General features: G+C 36.7%; 2 protein-coding genes and 2 pseudogenes across 5 annotated transcripts; all 4 read left to right on the top strand.

Moving 5' to 3' along the window:
* The first annotated feature begins 942 nt into the window (after nucleotides 1–942).
* On the top strand, nucleotides 943–3,450 carry LOC104705326 (uncharacterized). 3 transcript variants are annotated; one of them, XM_087460615.1, is made up of 9 exons: nucleotides 943–1,109; nucleotides 1,298–1,368; nucleotides 1,548–1,595; nucleotides 1,931–1,993; nucleotides 2,181–2,276; nucleotides 2,361–2,465; nucleotides 2,559–2,600; nucleotides 2,735–2,973; nucleotides 3,065–3,450. In XM_087460615.1, exons 1-9 carry the CDS (start codon nucleotides 1,019–1,021, stop codon nucleotides 3,273–3,275), a joined length of 966 nt encoding a protein of 321 aa, XP_087316741.1. In that variant the 5' UTR covers nucleotides 943–1,018; the 3' UTR covers nucleotides 3,276–3,450. The 3 variants fall into 3 exon arrangements, with proteins under 3 accessions (XP_087316741.1, XP_087316739.1, XP_087316742.1); XM_087460613.1 differs by having other exon boundaries at nucleotides 2,181–2,465; XM_087460616.1 differs by lacking the exon at nucleotides 3,065–3,450 and having other exon boundaries at nucleotides 2,732–3,048.
* A 2,829-nt stretch (nucleotides 3,451–6,279) lies between these two features.
* On the top strand, nucleotides 6,280–7,522 carry LOC147939553 (uncharacterized; annotated as a pseudogene).
* Nucleotides 7,523–14,735: 7,213 nt separating this feature from the next.
* On the top strand, nucleotides 14,736–16,563 carry LOC104705327 (bifunctional protein FolD 4, chloroplastic-like; annotated as a pseudogene). The gene is made up of 4 exons (XR_015564538.1): nucleotides 14,736–15,155; nucleotides 15,247–15,780; nucleotides 15,915–16,082; nucleotides 16,164–16,563. The product of XR_015564538.1 is annotated as a bifunctional protein FolD 4, chloroplastic-like (transcript).
* Nucleotides 16,564–17,005: 442 nt separating this feature from the next.
* On the top strand, nucleotides 17,006–18,560 carry LOC104705324 (bifunctional protein FolD 4, chloroplastic-like). The gene is made up of 4 exons (XM_010421310.2): nucleotides 17,006–17,579; nucleotides 17,663–17,899; nucleotides 17,982–18,149; nucleotides 18,231–18,560. The coding sequence occupies exons 1-4, from the start codon at nucleotides 17,112–17,114 to the stop codon at nucleotides 18,399–18,401; spliced, it is 1,044 nt and encodes a 347-aa protein (XP_010419612.2). The 5' UTR covers nucleotides 17,006–17,111; the 3' UTR covers nucleotides 18,402–18,560.
* Nucleotides 18,561–18,601: the final 41 nt, after the last annotated feature.

Here is an 18,601-nt window from a genome sequence, read left to right as displayed (position 1 = left end):
GCCTAACATCTCTATAGATTTAACAATGATTTACACTCGCACCCACTTTTTTGAGTGTAATGTTGCACATAGACCTATTTAGCAAACATGGTGTACTCATCGCACAAACTCTCCAACAGCGACATGTTTACTGTTTCTCTATCATTTCACAGGGAAGTTTGACATATCACAAGATATCCGACAAGCCTTGCTTACATGCCTTAATTTGCTCAACGTTCTAACCAAATATGAATATATCCCTCGATAACTTTCCGACATCTCCACAATCCCATCTAACTTTTCAAGCTAACTAAAAGATTCAAAACCAGACTATACATATATATTCTTCTAACTAAAAGATTGCAATAACTTCAAAGTATTTCCACCCTTCACATACAATAAAATTTAATCATTATAACTAAATATATATTTTAAATACAGTTAGAAGAAAAAATAACAATTATCATGTTTTAAAGAAAACACTCAAAGCTTTTGATATAGTAAAAATATTAGAAATAAACTCTAACAAAAATTAATGTACATGTATATAATATATATATTTTGATATATTATTGATGGGACCACATATTACAAAGAATTTTTGGAAAAAAATATTATCTTATTATATGTTATTATGTGGTAAACAATGTGAGGAATTTGTTTTCTAGAAAAATACATTTTTTTGATATGTTTTTTTTAGTTCTGGGAAGATCCGATAAAAAGATCAAAAGTTTCAATTTCAAAGTGTACTCTAGAACTAGTTTATTAAGAATATTATCATGAATGTATAGGTTGAGAATATATTAATAAAAGAGTCACAAATTTAATTACAAGCAAATAATGTCCTTTAACTATTGTTTAATTCCAAAATTTATGTATATATGTATTTACGGAAATTATTGATCGATGTCGTTTAATTCCACATGGAATGTATATATTTTTGTACCCTAACTTAAGCTCGAAACCACGACCAGTGTTCTGTTTGCCTAGTAAAATTAAAAAAAAATAGCCGCTTGGTATTTTCAACTCTATCTTCTCCATGGGCAAGGAGGGCAAGAGACTGAAGAGATGCTCCACATCCACCGATGTTGAATCACCAGATGGTGAGGGCACGAAGCCTTTGCAGAAAGGTAAGAAAATTTAGGTTTCTTTGTTGCTCGAGGGTTTGTATTTTAACCAATCAACATAACATATATAAAATCTGCTTAGCTTGCTCTTTATTATACAAGGCATATGCATATACATATGTATGGAGATAGTTTGGTGAGATTGAACTGTTGTATTATGCTAATTCGAACTGTTTCTTTTGATGCTTAAGCTGAGGGAGAGCCACAGAATTCTGAGACGGATGTAAATCCGAAGAAACGCAAGAAGAAATCTAAGAGCAAGGTCAGAAAACTTAACAGTTCGTCTTTCTCTTTTCTTAATAATCTTTCTATTGACAGAAGAAGTGCCACAAACGACTTCTTAACTTAATATTTATGTCCTCTCTCTCTCTCACTCACTCTCACATAGTGTTAAATTTACTCTTCTCTGTAGCAAAGTGTTAAATTTACTCTTCTCTGTAGCAAACTGTTGAAGACGATTTGGAACCCAAGAAGACATCTGAGGAGAAGGTATGATTCTGTAAATATTAATTAGGCGATCCATGTTACGACGTTTCTTCTATTTACTACTTGAAATTAAAAAATAAACTTTGAACTAAGATCATATGCTTCGATTCTGTATCTTTTTTCACCACACTTAATTTCTCTAGATATATATAATATAGATCAGACATTAATGAGTATTTGTCTAATTCATATTTTTTTGGTTCAAGATTATGTAACTAAAAGACTCTATTAGTTACATACTAGTTTAGTATAGCTAGTTAATTACTTGTTTTGACAAACTTAATATATGTGTCCTCTCTCTCACTCTCACATAGTGTTAAATTTACTCTTATCTGTAGCAAACTGTTGAAGATGATTTGGAACCCAAGAAGAAGCGCAAGAAGACATCTGATCAGGAGAAGGTATGATTCTGTAAATATTAATAACGACGTTTCTTCTATTTACTACTTGAAATGAAAAGACTTTGAACTAAAGATCATATGCTTCGATTCTCACCACACTTAATTTCTCTAGATATATATATCAGACATTAATGAGTATTTTTCTAATTCCTTTTTTTTTTTTCTCTCTCTTCTAATTGAATGGCAGGAAATGAAAAAATTGAGGAAATCTTTCAAAGAGATGACTGAAAGAGAGAAAAAAAAAAAAAACTTTGAACTAATTAAGATCATATGCTTCGATTCTGTATTTGTTTTCACCACACTTTGTTTCTCTAGATATATATATAGATCAGACATTGATGAGTCTAATTCATTATTTGAATGGCAGGAAATGATGAGATTGAGGAAATCTTTCAAAGAGATGACTGAAACTACGAAAGACCTGCAGGATTATCTCATGGGAAAGGCTTATCTACCGGGGATGGAATTGAATGTATATGCATGCATGTTTCTTTAATAATTTTGGTTACTAGCCTAGGGGCCTCTGTTGCTGACTTGACTGAAACCATGTGTAAAAAACCTGCAGGAGTTTTTTCTGACCAAGGCCCCGGATACTTCATCCTCCAAGGTATCTACATTTAATTATTTGTATTGTGTAGGCTGACAAAATGATGATTCTTTTACACTTTATAGTTTAGAGCTTTCTACTACTGACTTGACTCACAAAGAAATCCTGGTTCTTGTCCCTATAACGTATAGTAGGAGGAGGAGGAAGAAGAGGACGACGACGACGACGAGGAAGAAGAAGACACACATGAGTGCTGTTTCAAAACTGAAGATGCAAATAGAAACAACGAGTTTACTATTTTAGCTAGGGGATTGGATGTTTCCCTTCCCAGAGATGTGATGAAGAGCACATTGACGAAATATTTTGAGTCCTGCGGATTTAAAGTCTTTAGGGTTTTTGTTCCCATAGAGTGTCTAACCGGTGAACGCTTAGGGTTTGTTTTTTTTTTTTTTTTTTTTTCCTTACTTTCACACCAGCTTTAGTAAAGATTGACCCTTTGTGTTATCCTCTTCTTTACTTTACAGATTTACTTTCATTGATGTGAATGATGTACAAAGGGCTTTACAACTAGGTTACAAGGGAGTTCCTTTTACGCTGGCTATAAAGCAACAGGAATACTCCATCTTCCCGAACTTTACCGGCTGTCAACATTGTGGTATTATTCTTATGGAGCGCCGTATGAAAAGATTCCTCGCTGATCCGTACCGGCGTCAGCGGCGTCTCACTCCTAATTGACTTGTTTTCTTAACCAGATGAAACTTTCTTATTTTATTTTCATGTGTTATCATCCTCATAAACATATATTATGGCTTGTACTAGCTATATTTAGTTGCAAAACTTCTGTTTGAATTCCGTGGTTTTAATTTATGTTATAAATTTTTGAAATCATGAATATGAGGAATTCGCTATAGCTTCCCGAGCGCAGAGAACAGTTTTGTATAGCTTCATGAATAGTATTTAGTAACTACACCTTTCTAATGAGTTTGCCTAACACATCTCTATAGATTTGTGAGTACTCTAAGGTTGCAAATAGACCTATTGAGATTTGTGAGTACTGTAAGGTTGCAAAGCTTTAATGTGTGTTTAATTCCAAAATTTATGTATATACTAGAAAGTAGCACACACGATGCGTGGGTTATATATACATTTTTAATTTGAATTAAAGAATGAAGTTTCTATTCAATTGTATATGAAATGTAAATGTAATTGTTAATATATGTATTGAAAATTAATTTTCATAATATTAAATTTTAACTATAATATTTTAATATATATATTTGTTATATGATGCTTCATAGAAGAGTCATTTTGAGATAGAGAGAAAAATGAAAGTACACATTACTAATATTTGTGCTTACTACAGTATTATTAAAAATATTTAAACAATATGTTACAATAGTAATAGGACCATTGTTTTAGTTACCGCAATATCAATTTAATTTCATCTGTTTGTTAAGTAATTAAGATAAATTATATTTATGTACATTTTTGTTATTTTGGAAAAATAACTAATAAGTAGTCTAAAAAGAAAATTGAAAGACCTTACAAAATATAATTAATTTGATAGATAATTTTATGTTGTTCTATATATTAATTTTACTTTCATCATCTAAAAGTAATACTTAACAAAAAATAATTAAAAAAAAATCCCTTTCTTGTAATCTATTTTCAATAATACCCTTATCTATATACAAAATAACTAAATTTTAAAGTGGGCGGAGCCAATGACCAAACACCTGGATCAATTGACCCTGATGAAATTTCAAAATCAACTATTTTTTTTTAAAATTTTCAAATTGACCCTTGTGCAATATCAATATTGACCCCTATAAATTTTTGTTTTTACATTTTGACCCTCATAAGTCAAAATCCTAGCTCCGCCACTGTTTTAAACCCTAAATTCTAAACTCCAAATAATAAACATACTAAACATTATCATAATAAATGTTATCTCTCCATCACTCTTTAATTAACTTGCCCCAAAAAAAATTGTTTCATAAATTATTTCTTAAATAAACATTTGACTTTTATAAATTTAAAATATGAAATATTGATCTACCATTTTTACCATTGCTCGCTTTTTCATGACTCACTTTATCTCGTATAATTAACTTTTATTTGGCTCGGTCCAAACGTTTGAAGTGCCTTTTGATATGCCTCCATCTTCATGGATAGTGATTTTCCACAAATAATTATTATAATATTATTATTATTTTGAAATATAAAATAAAATTTTTATTCAATTATATATGAAATGTATAAATGTAATTGTTAATATATGTATTTAAAAAATAATATTCATAATACTACGGTGCAACTACAATTTATAATTTATATATGTTATATAGTGTTTCATAGAAGGGTCATGAAAAAGAGAAAATTTAAAGTAAATATTATTAAATATTTTTGATTACAATGTATTGTTGAAATTATTTAAACAGTATGTTATTATAGTAATAAGACCATTACTTATAGCAAAGTCAACTATATATGGTATTTTCGTTAAATAGTTAAGATAAATTATATATTTTTTTTTTCTTTTTTGGAAAATAAAAAACTGATAAGTAGTCTAGAAAGAAAAGTGTAAGATCTTACCTAATTTTTTTGATTGATAATTTTATGTTGTCCTATATATTAAGTTTATTGTCATCATCTACAAGTAATAGTTAACAAAAAATAGTTTTATATATGATAATTCAATTTTAAAATGATTTATTAAAACAATATCCCAAAAATATCTTACACTATAAGTTTAGAGAATTTGTTAAAAATACCCTTTTTGGGATACCCTTTTTCAAAAATACCCTCTTTTTTGAACATTTTTATTTTTACCCTCTTTTACATAATTTCAATGTGTTAAATTAATTTTTAGAATTTTTTTTTAGGTTTGGGTTCTCATTTAACATTTAGGATATAGTTTTGAGGGGTTAGGGTTTAGTATTTGGAGTTTAGAGTTTAAAATTTAGTGATTTTATTCATAGAAAATGAGTATTTTTGAAAATGACCAACATCAAAGGGTATTTTTAAAAAGTGAAATAGGAAAAAGGGTATTTTTGAAAATCCCCCATAAGTTTAACCAGTTTTTATAAAAATTCATGAAAATAAAAGTGTGTGAAATTTAATATATTTTTTTATTTTCTATATATTGTCTCTACTTCTAATCATTTTAATATAAATAGTATGATTAACAATAAATTAAATTTTGAAATTATTGTTTTCTGTTATATCATAGGGTGATAAAGCAATTATGTTATGATACATTTATGTTTTTTAGTACATATAATTTAGGGGGATTTTCAAAAATACATAAATGCATTTTTTGAATTATATAAATGGTTATATTAACATAATATTTAAACAAAAATAATAGAGATAATAGAGATAAACAGAACCCTGGAAGAGTTTCTCATTATAAAAATAAATAAAAAACAGAAAATCATAATATTTAAACAAAAATAATAGAGAACATATACATTTTCATCTAGAAGGAGACATTCAAGACTTAGTAAGATATTGTTTCTTCCAAAGTTTCGAACTTCCCAAATATGAATGACCCGAACAACAATCCTAGATACTAGTGTTGTAGTTCATAAAGAAAACTTAATGCAATAGTTGAGGGAGAGTAATCATGGATTGGAATGCATTGTTAATGACCATGAAATCATATGTGCTTGGTATTATTTTGATTACGTTATAATTGGATGGAAAACGTAAAGAGGAAAATGAAGGATATACTTCAATGGAATTCTTTAATTATCTTAAAGTTTGTAATAAGTAATAAAAATTTGTCCAAAAAAAAAAGTAATAAGTAATAAAAATAATGTAATCATAGTAATGGTAAATCTGATTCTAATTGGTGGTGCGGATCTTAACCCCTTTTTTTAATTTTTAAATTTGAATCCAAACAATTTGAAAACGATTTTGGACAGGATTAATGTCACATACAGTTCAAAACTTGAAATAGGTGTTTGGGATCTTAACCCAGACATTAAACCAGAATTGATTTAGAATTTGGTGGTGAAGTAGGAGAAATCTTTCAAAGAGATGACTGAAACTATGAAAAACCTGCAGGATTTTCTCATGGGGAATGCTGATCTACTACCGGGGATTTCAATGAAGGTATATATGCATGTTTCTTCAATAATAACTTATAAGTTCTGGTTACTAGCTAGCTAGGGGCCGGGTCTCTGTTTCTGCTGACTTGACTGAAACTATATGTAAAAAAACCTGCAGGAGATGTTACTGACCAAATCCCCGGATACTCCATCCTCCATGGTATCGTTCATCTGATGATCTGCAGTTTGTTGCTGTTGCATTGATTTGTATTGTGTAGGCTGACAACAAAATGATGATACCTTTACACTTTATAGCTTTCTACTCTACTGACTTTTGACTCACAAAGAAATCCTGGTTTTTTTGTCCATATAACGGTATAGGAGGAGGAGGAAGAACCCGTAGAGAAAATGGACCAACTGGCAACACACGAGTGCTGTTACGAAACTGAAGATGCTAATTAATATGAACAACGACTATACTATTTTAGTTAGGGGATTGGATACTTCCCTCACCAGAGATGAGACCAAGAGCGCATTGACGAAACATTTTGAGTCATGGGGATGTCAAGTCTTGAGGGTTTTTGTTCCCATTGAGTGTCTAACCGGTGCTCGCTTAGGGTGTGCTACTTATTCCTCATCTCCAATATTATTTTTTCTTTACTTTCATTATTATACCAACTGTAAGATTGACTGACTACCCTTGTGTGTTACTTCTCTTTACTGCAGAATTGCTTTCGTTGATGTGGATGATGAAGAAAGGGGTTTAAAACTAAGTTACAAGGGAGGGTGGAATCTTTATCTTACGCTGGCTAAATATTCACCGGAATACCACCACTTACCCAACTTTAAAGGCTGTCAACATTGTGGTTCTTTTCTTTGGAGCGCCGTTTGAAAAGATTCCTCGATAGGCCCCCGCGGCGGTATTAGCCTCCCACAACACTATTGCTCGCTCTGCTACTTCGCTTGTTTTATTCACCAGATGAAACTTTTCTTATTTTATTTTTGTGTGTTATCATCCTCATAAACATATTTATGACTTGTACTAGCTTTAGTTGCAAAACTTCTGTTTAAATCCGTGGTTTTAATTTATGAGACTATGAATATGAAGAATTTGCTTTTTTAGCTTCCCGAGCGCAGAGAACAGTGTTGTAGCTTCATGAATAGTATCAGAAACTATACCTTTCTCATGAATCTTGCTAAACATCTCTATAGATTTAACGGTTTTACCCTAACCGTCCATAGCCTAAGAAGAAGATTACTTGCCTTTTAAGAATAAACACTAATTTTACTCTGTTTTTGGTAATAGACGATCTGAGGTTCATCGCTCAGTCATCGCTCAGTCAACGCAGAGGAGGACAAAAGAGAATCAAACTCGAACTCTAATCTAGAATTCTCTTTGGACAACAAAGAGACAAAACCAAAAGTTATTGGGCCTAAGATGGGTTAGTAGCCCAAGCCCGTTGAGAAGAAGTCAGAATCCACCAAGGAATTGGAGCCCAATAAGAAAGTCTCAAGTCCACCTACAAAACAAGACAAAGAGAAAAAGAATCTAGATGAGAAGAAGGAAGCTGTCAAGCAATGTCTTAAAAGTAAAAGTCATCACAGCTGTTCCAATCAAGAGATTATGTTGACCAATAAGTTCAAGGGTTTAGAGGTAGAGGTGACATGTTAAACCTAATCCTCAATAGTATAAATATGAACAATATTGTAACCAAGAACTTTAAGGAGAAATAATATCAAAGTCATGAACTTATCTTCTTCACTAAAACATTGATCCTACGATTTCATCATGGTATCAGAGCACAGCATATCCATGGTTAATCAATCCATGGATCTCTACTCTTTTCCTGCATTGAACATCACAAACTGTGTTACTCTCAAATTGACACAGAAAAATTACATCTCTTGGAAAGCTCAGTTTGAATCCTTTCTCTCTGGGCAAAACTTACTTGGCTTCGTCAATGGTGCTCTTCCTGCTCCGCCTGAGATGATTCCGGTGTCTCTCCCAACAAGCAAGGCTACCACTGTTCCAAATCCAGACTACGGTGAATGGTCCAGGGCTGATCAGATTGTGCGTGCTTGGCTTCTCAGTTCGTTGTCTGAAGATATTCTGTCTGAAGTTGCTGGCACCAAAACAGCCCAAGAACTGTGGTTAGCACTCGCAAATCATTTCAACAAGGTATCATCTTCTCGTCTCTTTGAGCTACAAAGTAGGCTACAATCTGCGGAAAAACTAGAGAGACCCATGGGTGATTACCTTAGAGATATTAAGAATGTGTGTGAGCAACTGTCCTCCATAGGTAGTCTTGTTCCTGAGAAAATGAAAATTTTTGCTGCGTTAAGAGGGTTAGGAAGAGATTATGAGCCTGTGAAAGTCTCAGTTGAAGGAATGATTGACCTTCAACCACCTCCTACCTTCGATGATGTTGCCTCTCGGTTGATAACTTATGCGGATAGGTTATCTAACTATAGCACCTCAGTTGACGTTTCTCCTCACTTGGCCTTCTACACCAACTATTCTGGTCGAGGAAGAGGAAATGGTCGTTCTGGTGGATTAAGAGGACGTGGCGGCTTCACTACTAAAGGCAAGGGCTTTCATCAGCAAATCACTCAAGGATCTTCAGTCTCTGGTAGCTCCTCGAACATAGAAACCAGAGTCATCTGTCAAATCTGTGGAAAACCTGGTCACCCTGCTCTGTCTTGTTGGCATCGGTACAACAACATTTATCGTCAAGAAGAGCTTCTGCTGGCCTTAACTGCTATGAGAATCACTAATGTCACTAATCACTCCAGCAATGAATGGGTTCCTGATTCCGGTTCCACTGCTCACATCACCAACTCTCACCATAACCTACAACAATCAAGTCCATACGTTGGGTCAGACTCTGTCATGGTTGGTAATGGAGACTTTCTACCTATCACTCACACTGGATCTACCAGTCTGCCAGCAAGCTCAGGTAAGCTCACTCTAAAGGATGTCTTAGTTTGTCCTAACATTGCAAAATCTCTGCTATCAGTTTCGAAGCTTACCAGAGATAATCCATGTTCTGTTAACTTTGATGATCATCATGTTGAAATTCTTGATAAGGCAACAAAGAGGCTTCTAGCTCTGGGAAACAACAGTAACGAAGGTCTCTACATTCTGAAGGACTCTCCGATTCAAGCTCTCTACTCCTCTCGGCATCACTCAACTTCTGAAGATGTGTGGCACATGAGGTTGGGGCATCCAAGTCAACAAGTTCTTTAGAATCTGTCAACAACCAAAGAAATAGTTATCAATAAAAGCTCCAATGGCATCTGTGAAGCATGCCAGTTTGGGAAAAGCACTAGATTACCTTTCTCTTCTTCAAGCACGACTACTTCAAGGCCTCTACAACGCATTCACTGCGACTTATGGGGACCTGCACCAATTATATTATTTTCATAGACAACTTCTCTCGCTTCTGCTGGTTGTATCCACTTAAGTTAAAGTCAGACTTCTTTTCAGTATTCACTATGTTTCAAGCATTAGTGGAAAATCAGTTTTAGAATAAAATTGGTAGTTTTCAATGTGATGGTGGTGGAGAATTTATAAGTACAAAGTTTTTGAGTCATCTCCAACAACATGGGATTCAACAATTAATTTCTTGTCCACATACACCACAGCAAAATGGCTTAGCAGAACGCAAACATAGGCATCTGATTGAACTAGGCCTAGCAATGATGTGCAAGAGCAGAGTACCTTATCGATATTGGGTTGAACCTTTCTTCACGGCGAACTTCCTCATCAATTTGCTGCCAACCACCACTCTGTCTGATCATCGCAGTCCCTATGAAGCCCTGCATGGTCACAAGCCAGATTATACGTCATTAAGGGTGTTTGGTTGTACATGCTACCCTACACTTCGAGACTATGCTCACAACAAGTTTGATCCACGGTCTTTGAAGTGTGTCTTTCTCGGGTATAATGAAAAATATAAAGGATACAGGTGCTTACTCATCTCTACTGGGCGTGTCTACATCAGCCGACATGTCCTGTTTGCTGAACAAGAATTCCCCTTCCACACCGTCTTTTCTTCTGAGCAGACTCTATGTACACCACTTTTGCAAGCCTGGAACAAAAGCTTTGCCATTCAGAAACATACAGAAACACAAGACCAATCTTCAGTCGAGTCAAACTCTGTCAATGGCACATTTCCTCATTCTCAGTGTGATCAGTTTACTTACAATGAAGAAGACTTTCCACCACTGCAGACTTCAGCTTCACCTCATGTGGTTGATAAGGAGATTTCTGGGTGTATGGCGGGCTCTGATCTTGTTCCTATAGGCAATAGCTCTCCTCCTTCGTCACAGTCAGAGGCTGATTCTGATAATGTATCTCCTTCCGCCGTGACTGACATCTCAACGGCTGATAGTGCTACCGACACGACTTCTCAGGACTCTACTCACATACCGATTGAAGACTCTCCTTCTGCACCTACAATTGTATCCACACCAGGTCATAAGATGATCACAAGAGCAAAAGCAGGTATAAGAAAACCTAAACCACAATATGTATTATTTACCTCTAAAGTCTCCAATCCTGAGCCAAAGACGGTTAGTGTTGCTCTCAAACATTCAGGCTGGAATGGTGCTATCGGTGAAGAATATGGCAATTGTGAGGAAGCAGGAACATGGACTCTTGTTCCTCGCACACCTGACATGCATGTCTTAGGCAGTAAGTGGGTATTCAGGACAAAACTCAATGCTGATGGCTCACTCGATAAATTAAAAGCAAGAATAGTGGCAAAAGGTTACGATCAAGAAGAAGGTATAGATTACCTTGAAACTTACAGTCCGGTTGTGAGAACAGCAACAGTAAGATCTGTCCTTCATGCCGCAACTGTTATGGGCTGGGAAATCAAGCAAATGGATGTGAAGAATGCATTCTTGCATGGTGATTTGACAGAAACAGTCTATATGACTCAACCAACTGGCTTTGTTGATCCTGCAAAACCAGATTACGTCTGTCATCTACACAAAGCACTCTATGGTCTAAAGCAAGCACCGAGAGCATGGTTTGATAAGTTTAGTACCTTTCTTCTTGAGTTTGGCTTCTGTTGCAGCAAGTCTGATCCTTCATTGTTCTATTACTTCAAGGGAAAGGACATCATCTTCCTCCTCCTCTATGTCGATGATATGGCTATAACTGGAAACAACTCACAAGTGTTAGAGACATTGCTCAGTGAGCTAACCAAACGATTCAGGATGAAGGATTTGGGGCAACTGATACTAAGATTTTTGTGTGTCCTAGCAGGTTCAATTAACCTTATGTGTTGTAGTACTTAAGGTGTTAATCCAAATGAGATGTTGCTAGCAATCAAGATTTCACAGGTCAAGCCAATTCAAAGAGAGTGTTTTTATCTAACAATCCTAGAATGATCAGAATGCAAAACGGAAATGTGTTCTAGAACTAGAAGCGAGAATGTATGACAAGAAGCGAAAATGAATGAAAACAAAAACGAGTCTAAGCATGTACTAAAAAGCAAGAAACAAAACAGTCTCAGAAATGTAATAAAAATCAGAAATATAAAAGGTCCTAAGGATGGGAGTAATTGATGTCGGTGGAGTATCCTAGTCTATAGAGTATTTAACATGCCAAAATCAAACCATCCCTAAACAATGAACTTCACTTCTTAGCTAATCCAATCTCTTGACAGAAGCTACTCAAACTCAACCACTTCCAAACCTAGCTCTCGCTAGAGAAACATGATCAAGCATGGCATGAAAAACAAGTTCATTCACGTCAACAAACATCCTAGACAACTAATCTCTTAGGCTAGGAACGTAAGTCTCCGGCACTAGTTGGTCAGACATTTCATCGAACACCTTTTGGATGTGGAAATGTCTCGAACCTAGTTCCAATTGATCAAAGAGAAACTAGTAATTCTAACACTAGTCCAGAAGGGAATCATACAAATCAAAGCTTAAACACCCTACATCCTAAGATCCTTCTCCTAATCTATCCCATCCTCAAGAACTACCACACTACTCAGATCTGGAAATCATCACCAAAGATACAAATCCAGAAAACATTGAAACAAGCATTATTAGGTAGATAAAAATAAGATGAACAACTCGTAGAAGAAATCAAATGAAAATACTGAATAAACTCTAAGGTGTCGGATTACAAGTCTCAGAACGTTTTTTGGTGGCTAGGTTAACCTTAAGGAAAAGAAGCAATAAGGGATAAAAGATAAGATGTCTCAGCAAAGACTTAACAAATTGTATATATAGTAGTCCAACATGGAAAGCCCTAAAACTTAAAACGACAAGGTAAAGCGTCGGTTCGGTAATCTCCTGAAGCGTGTGAAACCAAACGTCTTTCTTCCTGACATGTGCGATCGAGTCCATGCGCGTCGAATGGAATGCAATGTTACATGGCTCGGACGGACGCTGGGGAGCATGGCTCGGACGGACGCTGGGGAGCATGGCTCGGACAGACGCTAGGGAGCATGGCTCGGATGGATGCGCTGGGGAGCATGGCTCGGACGGACACGCTGGGGAGCATGGCTGATGGCTCGGACGGACGTTGGGGAGCATGGCTCGGAGGGATGCGCTGGGAAGCATGGCTCGGACGGACGCACTGGAGAGCATGGCTCGGACGGACGCGCTGGAGAGCATGGCTCGTACGGATGCGCTGGGGAGCATGGCTCAGACGAACGCGCTAGGGAGCATGGCTCGGACAAACGCTGGGGAGCATGGCTCGGACAGATGCGCTTCCAACGTCTCCTCAATACCTGAAATACTCCGAAATGCACAATGTATGCAAGGATGATGCAAGAACTACCTAGACATGCAAATTGTAAAGAAAAGACTAGAAAATGATGCAAACGAATGAGTTATCCTAGCTAAATGAATGATAAATATATGCTAAGGAGAGACAAAATATAGACATATCAGCAACTTAGCTATTTTCTGGGAATCCAAGTTCAGTTGCATTTGGCTGGTCTGTTCCTCTCACAACAAAAGTATGCAGAGGACCTCCTTGCCGTAGCAGGAATGACCGACTGTGCCCTAATGCCAACTCCTTTGCCACAAACACTTAGTCAGATAAAACCTCAGTAACCGCTCTTTGAGAATCCTACTCATTTTCGAAGTTTGGCAGGCAAGCTCCAATATCTTACTCAGACTCGACCAGACATTCAGTTTGCTGTCAACTTTGTTTGCCAGCGGATGCATGAGCCGACAGTATCCGACTTCCATCTCCTGAAACGAATTCTCAGATATGTCAAAGGAACAATCACAATGGGAATCTCCTTTAATAAGCATACAGATTTTAGACTACAAGTCTCTACAGTGATAGTGATTATGGAGGCTGCAAAACTACAAGTCGATCTACTGGTGGCTTTTGTACCTACTTGGGCAGTAATATCATTTCTTGGCAATCACAAAAACAAAATACTGTCTCCAAAAGCTCTACAGAGGCAGAATATAGAGCTATATCAGAAGCTGCGTCTGAAATTACATGGCTTTGTAAGATCATGAAGGAACTGGGGATCCCTCTGCATCGCACTCCAGATATGTACTGTGACAATCTCTCTGCAGTGTACCTCTTGGCGAATCCAGCCTTTCACAAGCAAACCAAGCACTTCCTGACTCATTATCATTACGTTTGGGAACAGGTGGCTCTTGGCAACATCGTCGTCACTCATATTCACAATCAATTCCAAATCGCGGACATATTTACCAAATTGTTACCACCGGGGCCTTTTGCTGCTCTTCAATCCAAACTCGGCGTCGCTGTTCCACCCACGTCGAGTTTGCTGGGGGCTAATAGACGATCTGAGGTTCATCGCTCAGTCAACGCAGAGGAGGACAAAAGAGAATCAAACTCGAACTCTAACCTAGAATTCTCTTTGGACAACAAAGAGACAAAACCAAAAGTTATTGGGACTAAGATAGTTTGGAAGCCCAAGCCCGTTGAGAAGAAGTCAGAATCCACCAAGGAATTGGAGTCCAATAAGAAAGTCTTAAGTCCACCTACAAAACAAGACGAAGAAAAGAAGAATCTAGATGAGAAGAAGGAAGCTGTCAAGCAATGTCTCAAAAGTAAAAGTCATCACAGCTGTTCCAATCAAAAGATTATGTTGACCAATAGGTTCAAGGGTTTAGAGGTAGAGGTGACATGTTAAACCTAATCCTCGATAGTATAAATATGAACAGTGTTGTAACCAGGAAGTTTAAGGAGAAATAATATCAAAGTCATTAACTTATCTTCTTCACTAAAACCCTGATCCTACGATTTCATCATTTGGAAGCCAATTGTTTTGCTTTGGTCTTTTTTCCTTTTCTTCTTCTATAAAATATTAATTCTACTTTATTTATTTATGTTAAACCCTAACTTACTGTTCTGTTTTCCTTGTTAAACAAAAAAAAATGGCGTCTATGATGTTTACCGATCGCTCCTCCTCCACGACGTTTCCTCTCATCCATTTGAACCGCCGTAACGGTGCTTTCCTCCCCCGCCGATGCGTCGGCCAACTCAGCTTACGGACCACTACGTCCGGCCGTGACCGAACTCTCTCCATTCGCTCCTCTGGTATAAACTAAACCTTTCGATCTAATTGAGCACGAATTTTCAATTATCATATTGAGTGAACCTCTTGACAAATCTTCCCTTTTCTGTTCAGCTGATGCTGCCATGGTAATAGATGAAAGTTTTGTGGGAAAACCAATTATGACTGAACTCAGAACCGAAGTTTCAAGAATGACGAAATCAACCGGTGCGGTTCCTAGATTAGCAGTAATCCTTGTTGGGGACATACTGGTTTCCAACGAAGCTTATATAGTTAGTAGTGGAACCTTTAGAATCAAAACAACCGTAGTTCGTCTAGCTGAAGATTCCTCAGAAGAGGAGGTGTTGAAACATGTATCACGCTTCAACGATGATCCTCGTGTCCATGGAATCCTTGTTGAGTTGCCTCTACCATCGCATATGGATGAGCATAACATAATGAGTTAGTGTTGAGAAAGACGTTGGCGGATTCCACCCACTAAATATCGGACGCCTAGCTATGCACGGAAGATAACCCTTATTCGTTCCGCGTAGTCCAAAAGGATGCATGGAGCTGTTACACCATTACAACATTGAGATCAAAGGAAAGAGAGCTGTTGTTATCGGAAGGAGTCACATTTTTGATACGCCTACTGCTCTGTTACTGTAGGTAATTCATGAATAAAACGGAGAAGGCTCTTCCCAAAAATATATAATATGCCATTTGTTGTTAATTGCTTTTTCTTAATGTATATATATATATATATGTATATATATGTATATTTTTGTGTAAATGGTACGTAGAGAGAAGATGCAACTGTTACCATTATCAATTCAAGTACCAAGAACCCTGAAGAAATCACAAGACAAGCTGATATCCTCATCTCGGCTGTTAGCCAACCAAACATGGTCAGAGGAAGCTGGATAAAACCGGGCGCAGTCGTCATCAATGTTGGGACTAGTTTTGTTGGCGTAAGTGAACAATTTTTGGAATATGCAGTTAGAATTTTGAGTAATATATTAGTCACCAATATGTGTCACTATATATTGCAGTTGCAGGATCCAAATGATCCGTGTGGCTATCGACTTGTCGGAGACATTTGCTATGAGGAGGTTTGCAAAGTTGCATCACTCATCACATATGCTAAAGTTGGCGGACGACTCAAGATGACCTTACTTATGCTTCTATCCAACACTTTAACCGCAGCCAAGAGAAATCACAACTTCATGTAACCTTAAAAGCTTTAAAAGAAAGGCCAGCAGTAATATTCCAATAGCTTGCTTGCTCTGGTCTTCGAAAGTATCTATTTCTTTTGTTGTTTGTTTTTGTTTGGTTTTATGAAACCAGACATACAATTATGTGTTTCTTTACTTCTTCTTGTACGTGAAACTTGTTTAAACAACACATCAATGAAACGGAGAAGGCTCTTCTAAAATTTGGGAGTAGCAGCCACAATAGCATCCTCCTGAACTAGTAGAATTCTAGCAGCTGTGTCAGCGGTTTCACTCTTTAAACCCTCTTATTGCATTACAGAACGTAAAGCCTTCATACCGAAGGTGCTGGCCCCGGCCCGCATGAGAAGAATAAGCCACACCCAACCATTAAATAGGATGTGGACATATACAGTGCCAATAAAGTACAACACTCTATAGCTGCAAACTGAAAATCCTCTCATAAGATACACAACAGTATACTCGTTGTCTAGTCATTACCAAAAAAAAAGTATACTCGTTGTCTAGTAAACAATTCAAAAAGTGGCGTCTTGTATAAATATAAATATGATATGATATACATGAAATATTATTAATTCTAAGAGATAAGTCCTACTGTGTTTAGGAATTAGGATAAGTACATATCTTTCTCTACAAGTCTATCTCTAGGCTTGTATAACTCTACCTTTGAACATAAGTTAATCTGGAAACAATTCTACTTTGTTTCTGTTAAAACCTAACTTAAGTTGGAAGACACGACTACTGTTCTGTTTGCCTAGTTTTCAAAACATGGCGTCGCTGATTTTTACAGATTGTTCCTCCTCCACGATGTTGCGTCACAACCATTTAAACCGCCGCAATGGTTCCTACCTCCCCCGCCCGTGCGCCAGCTTACGGTCAACTGCGTCTGGCCGTGGCTGCACTCTCTCCATACGCTCCTCTTCTTCTCCATTCGCAATTGTAATTAATGGAAAGGCTGAGGCAAAAAAGATTAGGGATGATATCAAAACCGAAGTTTCAAGAATGAAGGAATCAATCGGTGTGGTTCATGGTTTAGCAGTAATCCTTGTTGGGGAGAACAAGGAATCCGCAACTTACGTGAGGAACAAGAAGAAAGCTTGTGAATCCGCTGGAATTCAATCATTCGAAGTTCTTTTACCAGAAGATTCATCAGAAGAGGAGGTGTTGAGATCTGTCTCAGGCTTCAACGATGATCCTTGTGTCCATGGAATCCTTGTTCAGTTGCCTCTGCCATCGGTAAACAAAGTCCATGATCATGTTCATAACTTAAATCTTAAATAAAGAGTGAACTACAATAGTGTTTTGGGATGTTTGTGCAGCATATGGATGAACAGAACATATTGAATGCGGTTAGTATAGAGAAAGACGTGGACGGATTTCACCCGCTAAACATTGGACGCCTTGCCATGCGCGGAGGAGAACCCTTATTTGTTCCGTGTACTCCCAAAGGATGCATTGAGTTATTGCATAGATACAACATTGAAATCGAGGGTAAAAGAGCGGTTGTTATCGGAAGGAGTAACATTGTTGGTATGCCAGCTGCTCTGTTACTGCAGGTATAAAGATGCCATTTTGGGATTATTAATCATTCATTAGTTACATTTTCAGTCTTAATTGATGTATTATATGTGAATGTAGAGGGAGGATGCAACTATTACCATTATCCATTCAAGAACAGAGAACCCTGAAGAAATTACAAGAGAAGCTGATATTTTAATCTCAGCTGCTGGACAACCAAACATGGTCAGAGGAAGCTGGATAAAACCGGGCGCAGTCATCATCGGTGTTGGGACTAAACGTGTTGAGGTGAGTGGATGATATTGAAATATGGCAATATAACCAATGATCAAATCAAATCCAATATGTGAAAAAAATAAGAACCTGCAGGATTCAAGTGATGCTCGTGGGTATCGATTGGTTGGAGACATTTGCTATGAGGAGGCTAGAAAAGTTGCATCAGCCTTCACTCCTGTTCCTGATGGTGTAGGACCAATGACCATAGCCATGCTTCTACTCAACACTTTAGCATCAGCCAAGAAAATTCACAACTTCCAGTGACTTAAAAGATGACTGCTGGCCTTTTTGAAATCTTACTTTAGTTTTTCAAGCCAATGATTTTTGCTCTGGTTTCTATTAAAATTTCCTTGTTCTTTTGTTTTTAATCAAGTCAGATTAACTTAAGTTTCAAGTTCCTAATGATGAAAGTTTTTCTTTGTGTATGTAAGACAGGACGGCCATACCTTTGGCTTCTCTACAGA

Source organism: Camelina sativa, chromosome 8, assembly GCF_030686135.1.
Source record: "Camelina sativa cultivar CO46 ecotype springtype chromosome 8, ASM3068613v1".
Classification (NCBI taxonomy): domain Eukaryota; kingdom Viridiplantae; phylum Streptophyta; class Magnoliopsida; order Brassicales; family Brassicaceae; genus Camelina; species Camelina sativa.
The sequence above is the reverse complement of the archived record's forward strand: the minus strand, read 5'-3'. Positions and strand labels throughout refer to the sequence as shown.

Bases quoted from the DNA above. Each gene is read 5' to 3' on its own strand.
- LOC104705326 (XM_087460613.1), top strand. From the start codon at position 1,019: ATGGGCAAGGAGGGCAAGAGACTGAAGAGATGCTCCACATCCACCGAT. The intron at 1,110-1,297 runs GTAAGAAAATTT...TTGATGCTTAAG, and splicing joins CACGAAGCCTTTGCAGAAAG to CTGAGGGAGAGCCACAGAAT. The intron at 1,994-2,180 runs GTATGATTCTGT...ATTGAATGGCAG, and splicing joins AGACATCTGATCAGGAGAAG to GAAATGAAAAAATTGAGGAA.
- LOC104705324 (XM_010421310.2), top strand. From the start codon at position 17,112: ATGGCGTCGCTGATTTTTACAGATTGTTCCTCCTCCACGATGTTGCGT. The intron at 17,580-17,662 runs GTAAACAAAGTC...ATGTTTGTGCAG, and splicing joins TTCAGTTGCCTCTGCCATCG to CATATGGATGAACAGAACAT. The intron at 18,150-18,230 runs GTGAGTGGATGA...AAGAACCTGCAG, and splicing joins TTGGGACTAAACGTGTTGAG to GATTCAAGTGATGCTCGTGG.